The 19,775-nt window shown below is 44.2% G+C and overlaps 1 protein-coding gene across 2 annotated transcripts in view; it reads left to right on the top strand.

Moving 5' to 3' along the window:
- The window catches only part of SSRP1 (structure specific recognition protein 1), a 248,430-nt gene that overhangs the window by 196,275 nt on the left and 32,380 nt on the right, over positions 1–19,775 (top strand). Inside the window, exons 9-10 of one of the 2 annotated variants that reach the window (XM_040320881.1) lie at positions 3,705–3,777; positions 3,885–3,893. In XM_040320881.1, coding sequence (XP_040176815.1) covers positions 3,705–3,777; positions 3,885–3,893 — 82 coding nt within the window. The remainder of the gene's footprint in view (positions 1–3,704; positions 3,778–3,884; positions 3,894–19,775) is intronic. The other variant, XM_040320882.1, reaches the window with a different exon arrangement.

Raw genomic sequence — 19,775 nt, 5'->3', positions numbered from 1 at the left:
TATCTGATGGAAAAAATCCATCAGACCGTTTTCATCGGATGAACCGATCGTGTGTACAGGGCATAATAGATGACATCTATCAGATAACGGGGAACAGATTCAAAAAGACCCGTGGAAATATTTGTTCCATGATACAGATAAAAAGGTAGCTCAATATAAAGATACCTTGGTGCCTCATCTCCTAAACGCAGCTAACTGTCTGATTCCAAGACTGTGGAAAACCCCTGAAGCACCCTCAAAGAAGGAATGGGCAGTTAAAATAGGCTGGGTGAGATCAATAGAGGAATCAATACACAGAAGGGAAGACTCTATAGAAATATATAACAATGTATAGGGGAAGTGAATAGAGTTTAAAAAGTCGCGTGAATAGATGATATTACTGGAGTGTTGAGAAGTGGGGGAATTGAAGGAGGACAGGGCTCCAGGGGGAAAATGGGGTGTGGTATGAACAGGGATGACTAATACTGGAGGTGTTTGGGGGAGAGAGAGGAGGGGTAGGGTTTCTTTTTTTGGGGGGGGGGGGGGGGGGGGCTTGGGAAGGTATGTCTTTGATTGGTATAAAATGGAAATGTAAGGTGGAGACACTGAGTTTATATGCGGTAAACCTGAAAAATGTATGAAATAAAGAGATAATATATATGAAAAGCTACCTGCGATCCAATTTATGCAGGACTGTTTTGGGCCTCATTCAAGCCGCTGATTATTAACCTTTTCACTACAGGCCTGTGCAGCTAATTGTGCTAACAAACTCCCTAAGGCTTCAAGGACAGGCACTGAGCCACCGTGCCTGCTTCCCAGCTAACTGCTCCTGGAGCCGCCCCCTCTCCCTGCTTTCATGTGTACTCACAGTTCTCGGTATACGGCGTGCTGAAGCTTCAGGGACAGGCACTGAGCCACCACGCCTGCATCCCCGCTCCTGGAGCTGCCCCCTCCCCCCTTTCTCATGTGTACAGTCACAGAACTCCCGCTCAGATCGTCTTGGAGACAGGGAGGGCTGGGCAGGCAGGGAGATCCACCCAATCCAAGCAGGCTTTGTATGCAGTGTGCACAGGAAATGCATCGCTTGCTTTGATTGGCTGCTTGCTCTGAGGGAAGGCATCTGGTGAAGTGGTGAATACAATCCAAGCAGGCAGTGTGTACAGTAAATATATCGATTGACTGGTTGTTGCATACTGGTATTGGAGATCCTGAGGGAAGGCAGTCTGGTGAGCAGATACAGTACAACACCAGTATCTGTACATGCAGTACAGCACCTATACATACAGTACAGCACCAGTACTATACATACAGTACAGCACCAGTACCGTACATACAGTACCAATACAGTATACAAATGGCTCCACCAGCAAGAAGAAAGAAATATGAAGCCAGTTTCAAACTTAAAGTTGTAAACTTTGCTATGGAACATAACTGTGGATGTTTTGTGCAAGTTTGTCATAAAAGCCTGGAATGATATTGATGCAGAAATGGTAATCCAGTCTTTCAAGAAGTGTGGCATATCAAATTCATTAGATGGTATGGAGGACTACTACTTGTGGCTAGATGAAGAGGAAGCCGAAGCTGAGACCACACCATCTGATACGGAATTAGATCCATACGATGACTGCCTTACAAATGTATCACAAGATGTCATTAATGTACTTATGATATCAGATGATGAACAGGAGGATTTTGAAGGCTTTTAACCACTTTAGGACCGCCTCCTGCACATATACGTCGGCAAAATGGCACAGCTGGGCACATGCACGTACAGGTACGTGCTGTGCTATTGTCCAGCCGTGGGTCGTGGGCGCGCGCCCGCGACTCGGTCCGACGCTCCGGGACCCGCGGACCCGATCGCCGCTGGGGTCCCGCGATCAGTCCCCGTTCTTCTCTGTGGCGGCGTCATTGATCGTGTGATCCCTTCTTTAGGGATACATAATCGATGACGTCACACCTACAGCCACACCCCCCTACAGTTGTAAACACACATGAGATCACACATAACCCCATCATGTGTGTTTACATGTTCCCAAACTGCAACTGTCATTTTCACAATAAACAATGCATTTTTTGCTGTGAAAATGACAATGGTCCCAAAAATGTGTCAAAATTGTCCGAAGTGTCCGCCATAATGTCGCAGTCACGAAAAAAATCGCTGATCGCCGCCATAAGTAGTAAAAAAGAAAAATTAATAAAAATGCAATAAAACTATTCCCTATTTTGTAAACTCTATAAATTTTGCGCAAACCAACCGATAAACGCTGATTGCGATTTTTTTTATTTATTTTTTACCAAAAATAGGTAGAATACGCATCGGCCTAAACTGAGGACATTTTTTTTTTTTATATATTTTTGGGGGATATTTATTATAGCAAAAAGTAAAAAATATTGCATTTTTTTTCAAAATTGTCGCTCTATTTTTGTTTATAGCGCAAAAAATAAAAATCGCAGAGGTGATAACATACCAACAAAAGAAATCTCTATCTGTAGGAAAAAAAGGAAGCCAATTTTGTTTGGGAGCCACGTCGCACGACCGCACAATTGTCTGTTAAAGCGACGCAGTGCTAAATCGCAAAACCTGGCCGGGTCCTTTAGCTGCATTTTGGTTCGGGTCTTAAGTGGTTAAAGGGAAACTGTCACGCCAGCAAAACCTGTAAAAATAGCTTGGAGTTATGATGGGCGTTGCTGACTCGCCAGGGACTTTCCCGACACTTGCTCTCTCTATTGTTTGTTATCTTCCTCCTATCATCATCAGTTTCAGTTTGGTTGACTGCTTAGAAAACAAACAGCATGGCAGCTCCCATGGGTTTGTCTTATCCTTCCTTCCAGCTTTAGAGTGAATTAGGAAAAGTTTAAATCACTTGCACTGTTTTTTTATGTTTACATGTTTAATGACAAACGGCCTTATGTTTATAAGTGACAGTTTTCCTGCTAAGTATATTGAATTCAAATTACCATATTGAAATCCAATCTGATGATTTTAAATTTTTATTTGGTGTGCGTGGGAAGAGGGGTAGTCTTATACGGCGAGTATAGCCCAAACCCTATATTTTAACAGTAAAAGTAGGGGGTCATCTTATACGCCCAGTCTTTTATACGCCGGAAAATACGGTACATACCTTTTTTATTAAGCACGGCCAAGCCTTCTTACTGGATCCTATTGACCCTCAAATTTTATATCTGGTCAACAACAGCATGTAATCAAGGGCTGGATGAATCATCAACCACCTCGTTATAATAACCACATCATCCATCACTTCAGACCCCTAAGGTAAGGTCCTTGTAATACTTGGGCAGGAAAAATCCCACTTCCAGCGATATATGCAGTGCCAGCAATTTTACCTTTAAGGCAGCATGTGCCCAAGGATGAATGCCTGCAATATAAACCTCTTGCGATGTGGGCATTTGTCCCACTCTGTGCACCATTCAGCCCTGTCCTGCTGCAGCAGCTGCCAGCTAAATGCTGCACCCTTTCTGTATTGTGTAAAAAGTATTTACTGTACTTATCTATAAAATCCTTTTCTTGGAATTGACATCCCAGAACGAGACAACCCCTCTGTCCTTGGCTTGGATTCAGCTGGCTCTAGCATATAGTGTATGACAGCACATAACCCCTGGTAAAGGCCTAAAAGCAACCTGTGTCTTTGCACGGTACTCCAAGAAAAGGATTTTTACTTGGAAGTCAAAAATCCTTATTTACTTTACCTCTTTTGTCAATGCAGAGAGGAATATGGGAAACTTTTTGACTTTGTGAATGCAAAGAAACTCAACATCAAAAACAGAGGCTTGAAAGAGGTAAGAGTTTTTTTTTGTTTTTCCCTTCACCCACTGCTTTGTTCTAGATTTGTTTTTATTTTACAAATAGGGTCTTCTCATTCCTATTGTATTTTCTTTTATTCTAGAAATCACAGGTCAGTTCTTCCGCTTCTAAACCAGGTTCTATATCTGAATTGTGCACTTGAACTAATTGGTATTTATTTTGTGCATGTTTGACACAGCTTTTAAAGGTATTTGGGAAAGCCTCTAAACCTTGTCCAAAAGGTGTCTTTCGGTGTTAACAAAACAATTTACAATCATAACATAACCTGTTAAGTGTGGTTGCATGAATCCTTAATTTTTGTGTTTTTGCTGAATTAACTTTGATGAGAAAACTAACCCAATTGTGTGCATGCATTACATTCTCTGTTGTGCTTTGCAGCAACAGGTAAGATATGAATATTTTAATTTAAAGACTTAATGGGCTGGGTTAGTTGTATGATCTTATTTAAAGGATATTCTTGCACCAGTACTTAGATACTTTCCCATTATTTAAGCTGATGTTTGGGGTGAAAACTTTGAGGCATTTGTTGGGTACCAGTAAGTTATATCTTATGATTGCCCCAGCTGGTGGCTACTGCATATGTAGCCTGTGATGAAAATGTGAAACTGATAATCGGGGCTGGGCCCAGCAATCACAGTGGGTCACTCACTGTGCAGCTTCCGTTCTTCAGAAGATTTATTTTATTAATACAAGGCATTCTGTGATTTTAAAAATGTTATAATTGTGCCATGCTGTATTTTTTTTTTTTTTTGTGATATATAGATAATATATAATGGTAAATTATGTATAGAAAAAATGTGTCCCCACAAAGTAAACAGTTCACAAAAGTGACAAATACATGCAATTCCAGTGCATATATAATAGGATCATATGTGTAGTCCACATAAACCTTGTGTGATATAGCCCCACTGGCCAATCACCATCCACCTAAAGTGCTTCTTAGACCATATTCTTCTTATGGTGCTCAAAGCCAAACGAAATGTCATTGTAATGGGCTTGCACCCTTCTTAGGTGTATTTTCACATTATGCAGTGTGACCTCATAGCCAAGATTGGTCATATAGTGTTTTTTAGCCTCTTAAGGGCTAAATCAGTGCAGTCTTGGTTTCCTCAATCCTCTCCCTTCGTGGTGTTGCTTCACAGTATGCCATATAAGCAAAGAGCACTCCAACGGTCCTTATACCGTAAAAAAAACACTGGCTTTTTTTAAAACGTAGAAGTAGGTACTTCCCTTTTGCTTCCAGCACACCGGACTATACACACTGAGTGCTCTATTTGGTATCTCAGTTCAGTCGCACAAGCCGCTTGCACCCCACAGGCAGTTAACTCTACGTTTGGTCCAGGTGCCATCGCCATCCTTGCCCCTCCCTAACCCCTGTCGACACAGGGTCACGAGTGATCCTCAGGGAGGGTTTGATTCATTCTGTGATTTCACAAGGGACATTGATTAACAAATGCATGCACTATCAGTTTCACCATCAGAATTCCCTTGATTTGATCACAAATACATTTGTGGCCACCCTTGGGGTTATCACTGCCTCAACTGACCACTCGGGTGTGCGACTATTTTTCAAGAAAAGGTTGCATGGGGTAGGACTTTGTATGTGCCTTGGAGGAGTAAATAAATATAGAAATTCTAGAATTATAGAAAAAATAAACAACTTTTATTTTTCTGCCAAAGGGCAGTAATACCACAAAATCAAAGCATGAAATAAAACCATGTTACAGTTTAGAAGTTTCAAATTCAGGGTGTGCGATTCTCAAGCAGAGAAGATAGTAGGGCCTATGCGTTTTGTGGATTTCTACTTCGTCCGGGCCTTTAAAAGTGGCACAATAAAATATCATATGAACTCTAAAAACGGAGGGTATTGATACATACAAGAAACATATACAATGAGGTTTACACAATCGGATATACACTTTTGATCCTCAACATAGATTACAAATTAAATATTACATTAAACACTTTGGGCTATATGTACAGTTGCATTTATGTGGAGCGGTGCTTCTGTGTCTTGGTGAGGCATAAACAGGTATATATTGAACCATAGAGGTTATCGAAATGCATTAAATTAAGCAAGCATATTAAATGTATATCTAAATTGGAAGGAGAGAAAAAAAGGGGGGGGCACTTACCACTGAGCTGTAACTTCCAGACGTCGATACGGCGGACAAATAAGTCCGTGTCTGTGAGAACACTCTCCGCTAAATTTCTGCACCCCATGGAAGGGACAGGTGGGTCCCTATATATGTGAACAAGAAAATTCAGTGACTTGATCATTTTAAAGGTGAATGTGTGTAAAAAAAAAAAGGGGGGGAGGGGGGGTGAGAAAATAATTGGAAGAAAAAAAGGGGGGGGAGAAAAGCAGAGATGAAGAGAAATCTGGAGAGGGAGTAAGGGAAGAGGACCGAAAAGCTTAGGCAGAGTGTTGTAGAGTGCCGGGGGGGGGGGGGGGGGGAATTAAAATGATATAAATGTGGGTATGTGAATAATAGTGTACATAGAGATTAGGATATATTTGGTCACTTACCAAATGTATATACACTGAATCAAGTGATTTATACAGGTGCTAGGTTATATAGGCAGCTCAAATGCCAAAAGTAAAGGGGAGTGAGATTAAGAATCTCACTGATGCATATAGTGGACTCAGTGTAGATAAAATTACTAAAAATCCAAAAAGATGCCACTGAATATGGAAGGAAAAACCAGTTTCCATTGTCACGAGGGAATGATAAAAAAAACAGATAAATCATAAGTGAAAAGAGAGGAAATGAATTCCTTATTAGGCAAGGAATCACCTGTTGTCCTATATAGGCAAGGAATCGCCTGGATTAGTAGGGGAAGGGTCCCTGGAATTGCTCCAGTCACCCAGATCATTGAAAAACACTGGAGTGTATTCCAGGGATCTGGAGGGATCGGAGCAAGCCCATCTGTTCCCTGATCGCCACGGGGAGTGAATGCTTAACCACTTCCTTACTGGGCACTTAAACCCCTTCCTGACCAGAGGACTTTTTGCGATTCGGCACTGCGTCGCTTTAACTGACTATTGCGCGGTCGTGCGACGTGGCTCGAAAACAAAATTAACGTCCTTTTTTCCCCACAAATAGAGCTTTCTTTTGGTGGTATTTGATCACCTCTGCGGTTTTTATTTTTTGCGCTATAAACAAAAATAGAGCGACAATTTTGAAAAAAAAAAAAATATTTTTACTTGTTGCTATAATAGCTCAATTTTTTTTTTTTACGTTTTTTTTTTATCCTCAGTCTAGGCCGATTCGTATTCTACATATTTTTAGTAAAAAAAAAAAAAAAAAATCGCAATAAGCGACTGGTTTGCGCAAAAGTTATAGCGCCTACAAAATAAGGGACAGAATTATTATTATTATTTTTTTTTTACTAGAAATGGCGGCGATCTGCGATTTTTATTGGGACTGCGACGTTATGGCGGACACATCGGACACTTTTGACACGTTTTTGGCGCCATTCACATTTATACTGCAATCAGTGCTATAAATATGCACTAATTACTGTATAAATTTTTTTTTTTACTAGAAATGGCGGCGATCTGCGATTTTTATTGGGACTGCGACGTTATGGCGGACACATCGGACACTTTTGACACATTTTTGGCGCCATTCACATTTATACAGCGATCAGTGCTATAAATATGCACTAATTACTGTATAAATGTGACTGGCAGGGAAGGGGTTAACACTAGGGGGTGAGGAAGGGGTTAAATGTGTATCCCAATTAGTGTTCTAACTGTGGGGGAGGGGGGGTGACTGGGGGGGTGACCGATCTGTGTCTCTATGTACAAGAGACACAGACCCGTCTCCTCTCTCCCCTGACAGCACCGCTGTCTGCGAGAGCCGGGAATGAGAGATGATCTCATATGTAAACATATGAGATCATCTCTCATTGGCCGCACAGATCGCCTAGGAAACGGCCGCTCCGATTGGCCGTTCACGGCGATCTGTGACTGGCTGTGTCCAAGGGACACGGCCAGCACAGCAGTTCCCCGCTGCGCGCTCGGGAGCGCGCGCGGGGAACGCGAAAAGGGGCGGCCGTAAAAACACGGCCTCCCAGAGAAGTAGAGCCACCCGGCGGCCGTATATAGTCGTACGGCCGTCGGGAAGTGGTTAAGAAGTACATGCTTAAATATCCCCTGGTCCATGTCCATACACTGCGTGTCTCCGATGAGAGCAAACAGACAGCCCTCCACTGTGGCTGGCCAGGGTTTGTTGCCAGACACAAGGGGGAGGGGCTGAAGATGTTTGGAATGGGCTGGACCTATAGCAGTGTGACGTACCGATGGTGCTGATAATGGCAGCGTCGGAGCGCTGCGTTACAAAGCTGGTATGGAGGGGAGGAGTCACAGGCCGACCGGCTTGTGAAAGTTTTCAGCATGTGGTGTCTCCAGATGGGGAAAAACTGTGGGGAACACCGCCAGGGTGATCCTGGTATAAACCATAGGGTTAACAGGACAGATGATAGCAGGGCCGGAGTGGGACTCATTTTCAGCCCTGGAGTTTCATGCCTTAGACCAGCCCACTTTAGTTCACGACTATTAATATAATGTAATTAAAACCTCAAAATATAAGGTTGCAATGGCGCACTGTTCTCTACAGCCTGTAATTCCCCCGAGCCCTCCTTTGCACTTCAAAGTATAGGCAACAATTGATGGCACAGTGCTGCGTGTGATGGGCACAGTGCTGCGTGTGATGGGCACAGTGCTGCGTGTGATGGGCACAGTGGCTGCGTGTGATGGGCACAGTGGCTGCATGTGATGGCACAGTGGTGACAATTGATGGCACAGTGCTGCGTGTGTTGGCACAGTTGCTGCGTGTGATGGGCACAGTGGCTGCGTGTGATGGGCACAGTGGCTGCGTGTGATGGGCACAGTGGCTGCGTGTGATGGTGGCACAGTGGCTGCGTGTGATGGGCACAGTGGCTGCGTGTGATGGGCACAGTGGCTGCATGTGATGGCACAGTGGCGACAATTGATGGCACAGTGCTGCGTGTGTTGGCACAGTGGCTGCATGTGATGGCACAGTGGCGACAATTGATGGCACAGTGTTGCGTTTGGGCACAGTGGCTGCATGTGATGGCACAGAGGTTGCGTGTGATTGCACAGTGACTGCGTTTGGTGGCACAGTGAGGCTTCAATTAATGTGTTTTTTTTTTTAGTCAGAGAAGGCAAGCTCAAAATAACAAACATTTTTTTAAACTGCTATTTTTTTATTAAAGAAATTAGGGTCACCTCAGTCCAACCCCCCCCCCCCCCCCCCCCCCCAATACAATAATTTCATTTCTTTCTTACTTTTCACACAGCACACTGTCACTTCTCAAGGCAGTTCTTTGCCCAGTTCTACTTCAGAGCCCTTTAACTAAAGATCTTGTCTAGATAAGATAGCTTACTGTTTTCCTGGACAGGGAACTTTGTCTCACCCCTGCTGTGGTGGCTGCAATCTCCAGTGTTAACCCTGGGCAGGTTATTCCTACCTCACAATTATGCAGTTCTCACCACAGAAGTAAGTGTCTGCGGCTGGAAAGGCGTTCTGAGCCAGTAGAGGGCCATTGGACACAGTACAAATTCAGACTGCCTAAATAAGAGCCAAAGGACTTTCTCTGATGCACAGAGCCCATCACTTGTATGGTTATCCAGAAAAATATCAGTCTGACAGTGTCACTGTGGTGGTGTACAGTAATAGTGCCCCATCTTTGGCATCAATGGGAGGAACCAGGGCCGCTGATAGGGCAGTACAGCCAGCCCTGATGTACCGGGCCCGGCTCAGCTAGGGGGCCCGGGAAGCTTTATAGTTAAATTCTGACAGAATATATTAAAATGTTTTTCTAAACCACCCATGTTCCTGCTTGCTTTTTAGGGTGTACTTACATAATCCTGGGCCCCATTAGGGCAATAGAGGGGCCCAGGAAGTGAAATAACTGAAGGGACTTTATTTCCATTTTCGGGGGGCGCAGGTAGATAAAGCTTGACGCATAATGCGCTGCACATGTTCTAGTTCCGGCTGCCCTCTGCTTGTACCATCCCTGGCGGAGTGATTTATGTGTACAGGGCTCCCTCAGTAAGTGCTGTCTGTGGGTGGGAGTGAGAGAGTCATGTGACTGTCTGGCTGAGAGGATGCAGGAAACTTAATCGAGCAGCGGTGCACAGCTACAGGCAAGGAAGGGCACACAGTCACACCAGCTACCATGGAAAGAAGGTACAGCCCCCTGACTCCCCACTGTGTTCATGATTATCGTCATTAGGATGATCACAGCACTTTAGATCCTCTATTGCTCTTCCACAGTGTCACATGGCTATTGGGTCTGAGTGTGTACAGACTGTCACACAATAGAGCCATAACAAAGTCAGCACTCAATAGCCATGTGGCACTGTGGCAGAGCAATAGAGGATCTAAAGTTCTGTGATCATCATAATGATAATCATAAGCATGAGATGCTACTTTACACTTGCTACTTGTTTGGATGGAAGGGGGGGGGGAGTAAAAACATGTAGCTGAGCTGCATTTTTTTAACCACCCACCAACCACCCCTCCTTAAAGAAGCTTTCACCCAAACCTTACAATTAGATCTGCCTGCCATTTTTTCATGTGGATCTGTATGATCTGTATGAAAGCTCTATATAGGATGGAATCCAGATATACATAGATTTAAAAAAAAAAATGCTGCTATCTCTCTGTATTGTGGGTTTGTGATGCTTTTCTATGTGGATATAAAAGCTATTTTTTTTTTCTGATGCTGGGAGTGTGGTCAATCTTCCTTCCACATTGCCTGTTGTGAGTGGACACAAGTCCAAATTTCCATTTGGCCACCCATAGAGACATCACAAGTCCTCCCCTGTGGGCTGTGCATTGTGTGCAGATGCAAACTGAACAGACCTGGAAATCAGAACACATCTGTCCCATTTAGCTCCAATTCTGCAGAGAATCCACTCACTGATCCCTTGCTGAGTGGAGCAGCACTGTGTGAAAGGGCCCTCATGCTGGAAAGGTAGTGGTTGGCAAAGTACATATGCAGCTTCCGCAAAGCAACTACTGTAACCACCCACCACCTACTGTAACCACCCACCATGTTTCCTGCTGAGGAGGTGATACAGTGCCTGTTCACCACCAGCCAAATTCTGTCAGAAGAGCAATCCGCATGCAGATCACTCTTCAGAGAGCAATGCTAGTGTGAATTGGGTCATACAGATTTAAATAATTTTTTGGAGTGCATGCCTCAGCTGATTTAAAGGCATAATAGATGTGCTGGCTTAAGGAAAATTGAATCCTTAAAGTCAGCTGCAGCACTCTCATTTGTTAGAAGGAATGTGATTAGCCTGGACAAAGATAAATATCACTTAAAATATCACTTTTTTGAGGCAGGGTTGGGGGGGGGCCCCATCAGGTAGGCCCTGGGAGGAACAGTGCCCCATCATTGGTGTCAGTGGGAGGAATAATGCCCCATTATTGTTATCAGTAGGAGGAACACTGTCCCATCATTGGTGTCAGTGGGAGGAACACTGTCCCATCATTGGTTTCAGTGGGAGGAATAGTGTCCCATCATTGGTGTCAGTGGGAGGAATAGTGTCCCATCATTGGTGTCAGTGGGAGAAATAGTGTCCCATTATTGGTATCAGTGGGAGGAACACTGTCCCATCATTGGTATCAGTGGGAGGAATAGTGCCCCCTCATCGGTATCAGTGGGAGGAATACCGCCACATCATTGGTATCAGTGGGAGGAACAGTGCCCCATCATTGGTATCATAATGTCAGAACATGGACTAGTGCCCCATGTCTGTGTTAGTAGCACTGACCTATCTGACTCCTACACTGACCTACCTGTCCACTACACTGACCTACCTGATTCCTATACTGGCCACTACACTGAGTCACTGACCTACCACTACTCTGACCTACCTGATTACTACACTAAACTACCTGACTCCTATACTGACCACTACACTGACCTACCTACAGTATTCCTATACTGACCACCTGCCTTTTTTCCCTCTGCTCTGCGACCTCTGTCACACTGCCAGACTGGCTGACACAATAGAGAAACAGATCCGGAGGAGAAGACAGCGGCAGCTCACGATGAAGTGGAGACGGGACTCCAGGAGCAGCCCTGCCGCCGCACATGACCGAACATGACCCCATTCGCCCAGTCGTCAGTGTGTGTCACTCTCAGGTCAGCTTTGTCCTCCTAATTTCTATTTCCTGTGATGGAAATAGGAGGACAGAGCCTAGCATGACACACATTGGTGCGGAATTTCATCCCCCAAATATTGTGCACTACACTACTAGTTGAAACACCGCACACAAGTCAGAATGCAGCTGTGCAAACTAGAGAGGAGAAGAGAGCAGAGTACATGCAGTATGTTCCTGCATGTCAGATCACCCCCACCTGTCCTGCCTGCCGAAGTCGGTCATTTGCAGACTGCACTTTCAAACACGAGGAAGCGATGTGAGGTACCTCCCCCACTGCTCGCCCCCTCCTCTATTGGACTGTGAGCTGCTGGGAGCGCCTTGCTGTCACTCTGCTTGAAAACACAGGACCGAGCTCCTGTGTTAAACAAGTGTCAGCTGTGAGCCGCTAGAAAGCACAGGGATGGCGGATTGATATAGCCGTGCGTGACTGTCAAGATCACTGCGCCGCCCGAAAATGAACAAAGAGTCCTCTAATCTTAGGACAGTTTTTTTTTTTTTTTAATTGCTGGAGATCGAGGCACCCAGTCTTCTCTCTGCCTCTGCCCACCACTCCAGACCTAGAAAATTGCCTCGTACAGAAGCCAAAGCAGCCTGGGCTGTCCCCCCTGATTGCACCCCTCCCTCTGCCTCAGCTGCAAGCGCTAGTCTGCAAGCGCCGACACTCACAGGCACAGCTCCCTGCGCGAGTCCTCCCTCTCTCACCTCGCCTCCGGCCGCCGGCGTGACGTCACGCCGCGCACGCCAGTGGAATAACCCAAGTCAATCCTCCATGGGGGGGGGGCGAGGAAACGCACAGGAGGAAAGGAGCGCACTCGGGAGCCAGTGAGTCGGAATCGGCGGGCAGACAGTTTTTAAAGTGTCACTGCGCTCAGTGCGCTGTCTGACACACTGATTAAAATGGTTTAGCGGCCACGGCTGATTGCGCCCCCCTCCTGAACAAAATGGTAGCGGCCCGCAGCCCGACCAGCCCACCGGGAGGTGTCCCGGTTCTCCCGATTGGCCAATCCGGGCCTGGATGATAGATCCGCCCAAACCAGGTCCCCCGGGCAGTGAACAGACACGGGCAAAGCCTATCACCTCGGACATCATTGGCAGAAACAGTTCTAATGGCAAAGTTATGAACTCGGGTGTCAGCACTGCATACTTTGTCACAATCCCCAGTATTGTGAAGCATACAAGTGCTACTAAAAATCTTTTTAAAAATCTCATTACAATAGAATTCCATATTTAATTTAACTTTTACATTCGCTATCTTAATCATACAGTACAGGGCGCAGGCTGAATATTCATAGACCCTGTGTTATAGACTGATGCCTGTATGCGGTGCATATTAGCTCATTATGCCTTTTTTTTTTGCCTTACAGGTGTTTAAAAAAAAAAGTGTATTCAACTGCTTTAAGTGTAGCTCCAGCCAAAAAAAACTATTTAAGTTTTTTGGAAAGCATAGGGAAGGGGTATCACCCCTGTAACATTTGTTTTGCTGTCTGTGCCCCTGATTAGAAGATTTTATCTCACTTTCTGTCCCAATGACAATTGGATTTAGAAAATGTTGTGTTATTAGGGAAACAAGGATCAATGGATACACCTTCTCCCCCCCCCCCCCATATTAATGCTTACAGTAGAGCATTACCCTTCCTAGGGTTAGATTTCCTCTCACTTCCTGTTGTCTCCCTCCATTTGTAGGTAGGGGACCACTGATACTGTGAGCTGGGCTTTTCCTGTTCCTGTAGTGCATTTTGCATATACTTCTACGGATTTCTCAAGTGACCCTGTCGGAAGTTCTCCAGAGAATTTCTCTGTTCCCAAATGAGACTGTGCTTTGGGATTAGAACATGCTTATTTTGTGCTAGGCTTTTAAAATAAGTTAACAGGGATACAGTCTACTTGCTCTTAATGGATCTTTAAATTTTCATTAACTTGGTTTAGCTAGGGATTTTGCCTGGAACCACCACATGCTTTCACAAAGCAATAAATATTAGAATGCATAACACTGCATTTTACAACTGATATACCTCTAAACTTGAGAATATTAATATGGGTATAGTGCTGTAATTGTTATGGAGCTGTTCGAGTGGTTAAGAATTTGTACTTAGTTTTGTGATTCACATATACATTTTTGTCTAATGTATTTGTGTCTTCCTGCAATTATAATATGAGGCTTCTATTCCCAATGGGCTTGGTCAGGGCTTTGTATTGCATCTGCACTTGTGTGTGTCGATTTTGTGTTATGTGGATTCTTATAGAAATCCCACCTTTTTTGAATGTACAAATAAAAAAAAAATCCATGTTAAAGTCCCAAAAATGAAACTAATGGAGACTCTAAATAGTTAACACCCCAGCAAGAGGTGTGTTTCTGACAGTGGTACCTATGTGTTCTTGTGTTACCTGAAAATCAATGAGGTCATGCTGTTGGCTTTGCAGCTGGCAGATGATGTAATCTAACAGTTGGCAGTGGGAAAAAAAAAATGTTTAGCAATGGGTCACACAGTGGACAGTTTTTGAAAATATGAGCTGCATCTACAAACAGCCAGTTCAGTCCTATGTTCTCTTGTTCATTGCAAGCTGTCAAAATGCATTGTATACTGTATCCAAAACAGTGTTATTTCTTTCATGGCTCTGGAAACTGCGTAATTGGAATGCTGTTTATTTCATGGCTCCCAGTCACTTGTAATCCCAATGCTTTTTTTTTTTTTTTTTCTAATAAAGCTGTTAGGCCATAAACAGTGTGAATTTCTCTCCTGTAACTGTGGGTTGCCGGAAAAAAATTGCATGTTTCCCCCACCAGCACAGACAGATCTCAACAATCTACATCCCATTTCCTTGGCAAAAAACAAAAGAACAAAAGCTGGACAGCCGCACTCCAAAATTTTCTTTAAAAGAGATGTCTTTATTTTCAACTGTGCATACAGTCACTGCAAGCCCACAAAAATCAGTATGGGCAACGTTTCGCACTGGCGTCAGTGCTTAGTCATGGCCATTTCTTTGCTCCCCTTTTCCTCTAAACTCCTTGAACGCCTGGTCTACAACCGAGTGACCTCCTCTTAACCAGTTAAGGACCCCTTCACGCCGATATCCGTCGGCAGAAGGGCACGGCTGGGCACAGGCACGTACCTGTACGTTGCCTTTAAGAGCCCAGCCGTGGGGTCGCGAGCGCGCCGCCTCGCTCGCGACCTGGTCCGAAGCTCCGGGACCCGTGGACCCGATCGCCGCAGGTGTCCCGCGATCGGTCACAGGAGCTGAAGAACGGGGAGAGGTGTGTGGCAGTGACACTGATCGTCTGTTCCCTGATATAGGGAACAGACAATCAGTGACATCACACCTACAGCCACGCCCCCCTACAGTAAGAATTACTCCCTTAGGGCACACTTAACCCCTTAGCACCCCCTAGTGGTTAACCCCCTTCACTGCCATTGTCATTTTCACAGTAATCGGTGCATTTTTATAGCACTTTTCGCTGTGAAAATGACAATGGTCCCAAAAATGTGTCCGCCATAATGTCGCAGTCATGAAAAAAAAACGCTGATCGCCACCATTACTACTAAGAAAAAAAAAAAATAATAAAAATGACATAACTATCCCATATTTTGTAAAGGCTATAAATTTTGCGCAAACCAATCGAAAAACGCTTATTGTGATTTTTTTTCTTTCTTCTTTTTACTAAAAATAGGTATCGGCCTAAACTGAGGAAAAAAAATGTTTTTTATATCTTTTTTGGGGATATAGAATTTTTTTTTTTTTAAATTGTCACCATTTTTGTTTATAGTGCAAAAAATAAAAACCACAAAGGTGATCAAATACCACCAAAAGAAAGCTCTATTTTTGTTTTCAATAAGACACCAATTTTGTTTGGGAGCCACGTAGCACGACCGCGCAATTGTCAGTTAAAGCGACGCAGTGCCGAATCGCAAAAAGGGGCAAGGTCCTTAACCTGCATAATGGTCCGGGTCTTAAGTGGTTAAAGAATAACCTCCTTGATCCTTCAGTCTGGATTTCGCCCTCAACACTCCACAAACTGCTCTTCTAAAAATAACAAATGACTTACTAACTGCTAAAATCAACACACACTATTCTGTACTCCGACTTCTGGACCTTTCAGCTGCCTTTGATACGATTGACCACCCCCTCCTCAAAAAACTTTACTCCCTTGCTCTTGCTCTCCATGACTGCTCCCTTCAGTGGCTCTCATCCTACCTATCCCAACCTTCAGTGTCACTTCAAATTTTACTTCCTCCTCTCCTCTTCCCTTCTCTGTCAGGGTCTGTTTTTGGACCTCTTATTTTCAATCTACTCCTCTTCCCTGGGTCAACTGATTGCCTCACATGGCTTTTAATATAATTTCTATGCTGACACCCAAATCCCATGTCTCCACCCCTCAAGTGACTCCATCAGTCTTCTCACGCGTTGCTAACAGACCTATCTAACTGGATGTCACACCACTTCCTCAAACTCGACTTGTCCAAAACCAAGCTCATAATAATTCCTCCCCCACGTGCTTCTTCCCCTAACTTCTTTGTTAAGAGCAATGACACAACCATCCACCCATCCCCACATGCCAGGGTGCTAGGTGTTATCCTGGACTCTGAACTAACCTTTCCAAAGCTTGCCCCCTCAACCTCCGTAACCTCTCCAAACTACATCCCTTCCTAACCAATGAAACCACAAAGCTCCTGGTTATCTCACCTTGACTGCTGAAACTCCTTTATTATTTAGACTATCCTCTCTTCGCCATCATGAATACTGCTGCCAGACTCCACCTTACAAACCGCTCAGCGTCTACTCCCCCTCTATGCCAATCCCTCCACTGGCTGCCACTCACCCAACAAATTTAAATTCAAAATACTAACAAGTTACAAAGCCAGGGCGCCCCCCTGCCCCAAAGCACTCACCCCACCATTTTGAGAACATGCTGCCTGGTAGGGTTCGGGGTGGGGGGCTCACTCGTTGGCGTCCTTTTTTTTTTCCCCCCACAAATGGAGCTTTCTTTTGGTGGTATTTGATCACCTCTGCGTTTTTTTTTTTTTTTTTCTTTTTCTTTTTTTAAGCTATAAACAAAAATAGAGTGACCATTTAAAAAAAAAAATGCATTAATTTTTTTTAATTTTTGCAATAATAAATATCCCCAAAAAAAGATATATAAAAAAAAAATCTCTCAGTTTAGGCCAATACGTATTCTTCTACCTATTTTTGGTAATAAAAAATTGCAATAACTGTTTGGTTTTCGCAAAATTTATAGCATTTACAAAATAGGGGATAGTTTTATGGCATTTTTATAAAAACATTTTTTTACTACTAATGGCGCTTCAGCCATTTTTTTCGTGACTGCAACATTATGGCGGACACTTTAGACAAATTTTTAGGACTATTGTCATTTTCACAGCAAAAAGTGCTGTGAAAATGTCAGTGAAAGGGTTAACCACTAGGGGGGTTTAAGTGTGACCTTAAGTGTGTTTCTTACTGCAGGGGGGTGGGGCTGGATGTGTGACATCACTGATCGTCGTTCCCTATATCAGGAAATAGACGATCACTGACACTGCCAGAGAAGAACAGGGAAGGTTTGTTTACACTCGCCTCTCCCTGTTCTTCAGCTCCTGTGACCCGATCGTGAGCGCCGTTACGAAGCTTCGGACCGGTCGCAAGCATGCCGCCGGTGGCACGCTCGTGACCCATGCCTGGGCTCTTAAAGAGGATGTATATATACGTCCATGTGCCCAGCCGTGCCATTCTGTCGACGTATATAGTCGTGCGGCGGTCCTTTAAGTGGTTAAGGCATCCTCAAATTAAAGAGTTTATGGCGATAGCCAAGACCATAGAATTTTTTCAGAACCAACTGAGAAGTCGCCACATCCTGATACTCTCAGACAACGCCACAGCAGTGGCTTATGTGAACAAGCAAGGGGGCACAAGAAGCCCATCTCTGAGCCACATCTCCAATCAGATATGCCGGTGGGCAGAAGGGAACCTGCTGTCACTAGGAGCAGTCCATATAAAAGGAGAAGACAACCAAGTAGCGGATATTCTCGGCCACCAGGACATCTCCCAAGAGGAATGGGTGTTACACCCGGAGGTGTTCAAGGAAATTACAGCCTGCTGGAGAGTCCCAAACATAGATCTGTTTGCCTCTCGGAAGAATGCTCAGGTTAAGCGTTTCTTCTCGGTAAACCAGCAATATCAACCTCTTGGGATAGATGCTCTCCAGAATCCTTGGAACTTCAAAATAGGTTATGCCTTCCCTCCAGTTAATCTGATTCCACGGGTGATAAAGACGTTTCTACAGGAACAGACAAAACTTATACTAATCGCACCATACTGGCCCAAGAGAGCCTGGTTCTCTCAACTCCTCAGTCTCTCGGCAGAAGAGCCGTGGCTTCTACCTCACAGGGCAGACCTGATGTGTCAGGGTCCCCTGACAGGCCTAAAACAGGAACATTTTAAATGGGCAGCCTGGTTATTGAGGAGGACCTCTTGAGATCAAAAGGATTCTCAGAAAAGGTGCTGTCAACGCTTCTGAGCGCCAGGAAGCCAAATACCAGAGCCATTTACAAAAAAAATCTGTTGGTGCATAGAAAATCAAAGACTGAAAATGGATACACCGACTATCCTTGAGTTTTTACAGCAAGGCACTGATAAAGGGCTAGCGCTCAGTACACTGAAAGTTCAATATAAAAGAAAAAATTGTGCTAACCCAAAAAATTATTATGTAAGAAAATGAACCTTAGAAGGCTGCAGTCACATGTAATAACACAAATGCGAACAGAAGAAAGACTGCGCCAACATAAATTGTGAACAACAAGTCCATATATAAAAAAAAAAATCCAATTTTGAATATGCCTCAGATATATGAATCAGGACGGACAACACCCTAGTGCACTTTGTTGACTGTGTGAACCACCACCACATGAACGGCAGCTTACCAAATGGCAGATAAGTATCAGCAATATAGGAAATCCATGGCAAGATGAACCCAGGTAAATGAAGCCACCGCACAGGGTTTAAAATCCTCAGTTTAGGAAGATACCGGAGCCGTATCAAGCAGCGATTCCACAAACCATATGTAATAAAGGAGACCAGATCATAGCGCAATAACGTACAAACTCGGGTTTACTAAAAGTGTAAAACCTACTTGCAAACAGTGTAAATCAGGCAGGTAAAAACAGATGCCGGCATAACAGGAGCCCTTCCTCCTAACGTAGAACGCGGTGACGTCACTGCACGCCGTCCCAGACGCGTTTCGTCATATATCTGAAGTTTTCAATGAAACTTGGTTGTTCACATTTTATGTTGGCGCAGTCTTTCTTCTGTTCACACTGAAAGTTCAGATTGCAGCACGGTCGGTGTATCTGGAAAGGACACTACAAGAGGACCTGTTGGTCTCTCGTTTTTGCAGGGCATTGGCAAAAAAGCCCTAGACACAAATGTCCCACATGGGATTGATCAGTGGTGCTCAGGGGGATCATCAAACCTCCCTTCGAACCACTGCAAGAGACATCTTTAAGATTGACTCTAAAAACAGTTTTTCTCGTAGCCATCACAACGGCAAGTAGGATAGGAGAAATACAGGCTTTATGTGTTGGAGAACCTTTTTTGAAGATCTTTGACGATTGAATAGTCCTTCAAACAGATCCGGGATTTACTCCAAAAGTGACGTCCACTTTTCATAAATCCCAGGATATAGTTTTACCTTCATTTTGCAGTTCACTAAAAACAGCAAAGAGCAAGAATTAAATTTTCTGGATGTCAGGAGGTGTCTACTTCAATATTTAGAA

This window comes from Rana temporaria, chromosome 8 (genome assembly GCF_905171775.1).
Source record: "Rana temporaria chromosome 8, aRanTem1.1, whole genome shotgun sequence".
NCBI lineage: Eukaryota > Metazoa > Chordata > Amphibia > Anura > Ranidae > Rana > Rana temporaria.
The sequence above is the reverse complement of the archived record's forward strand: the minus strand, read 5'-3'. Positions and strand labels throughout refer to the sequence as shown.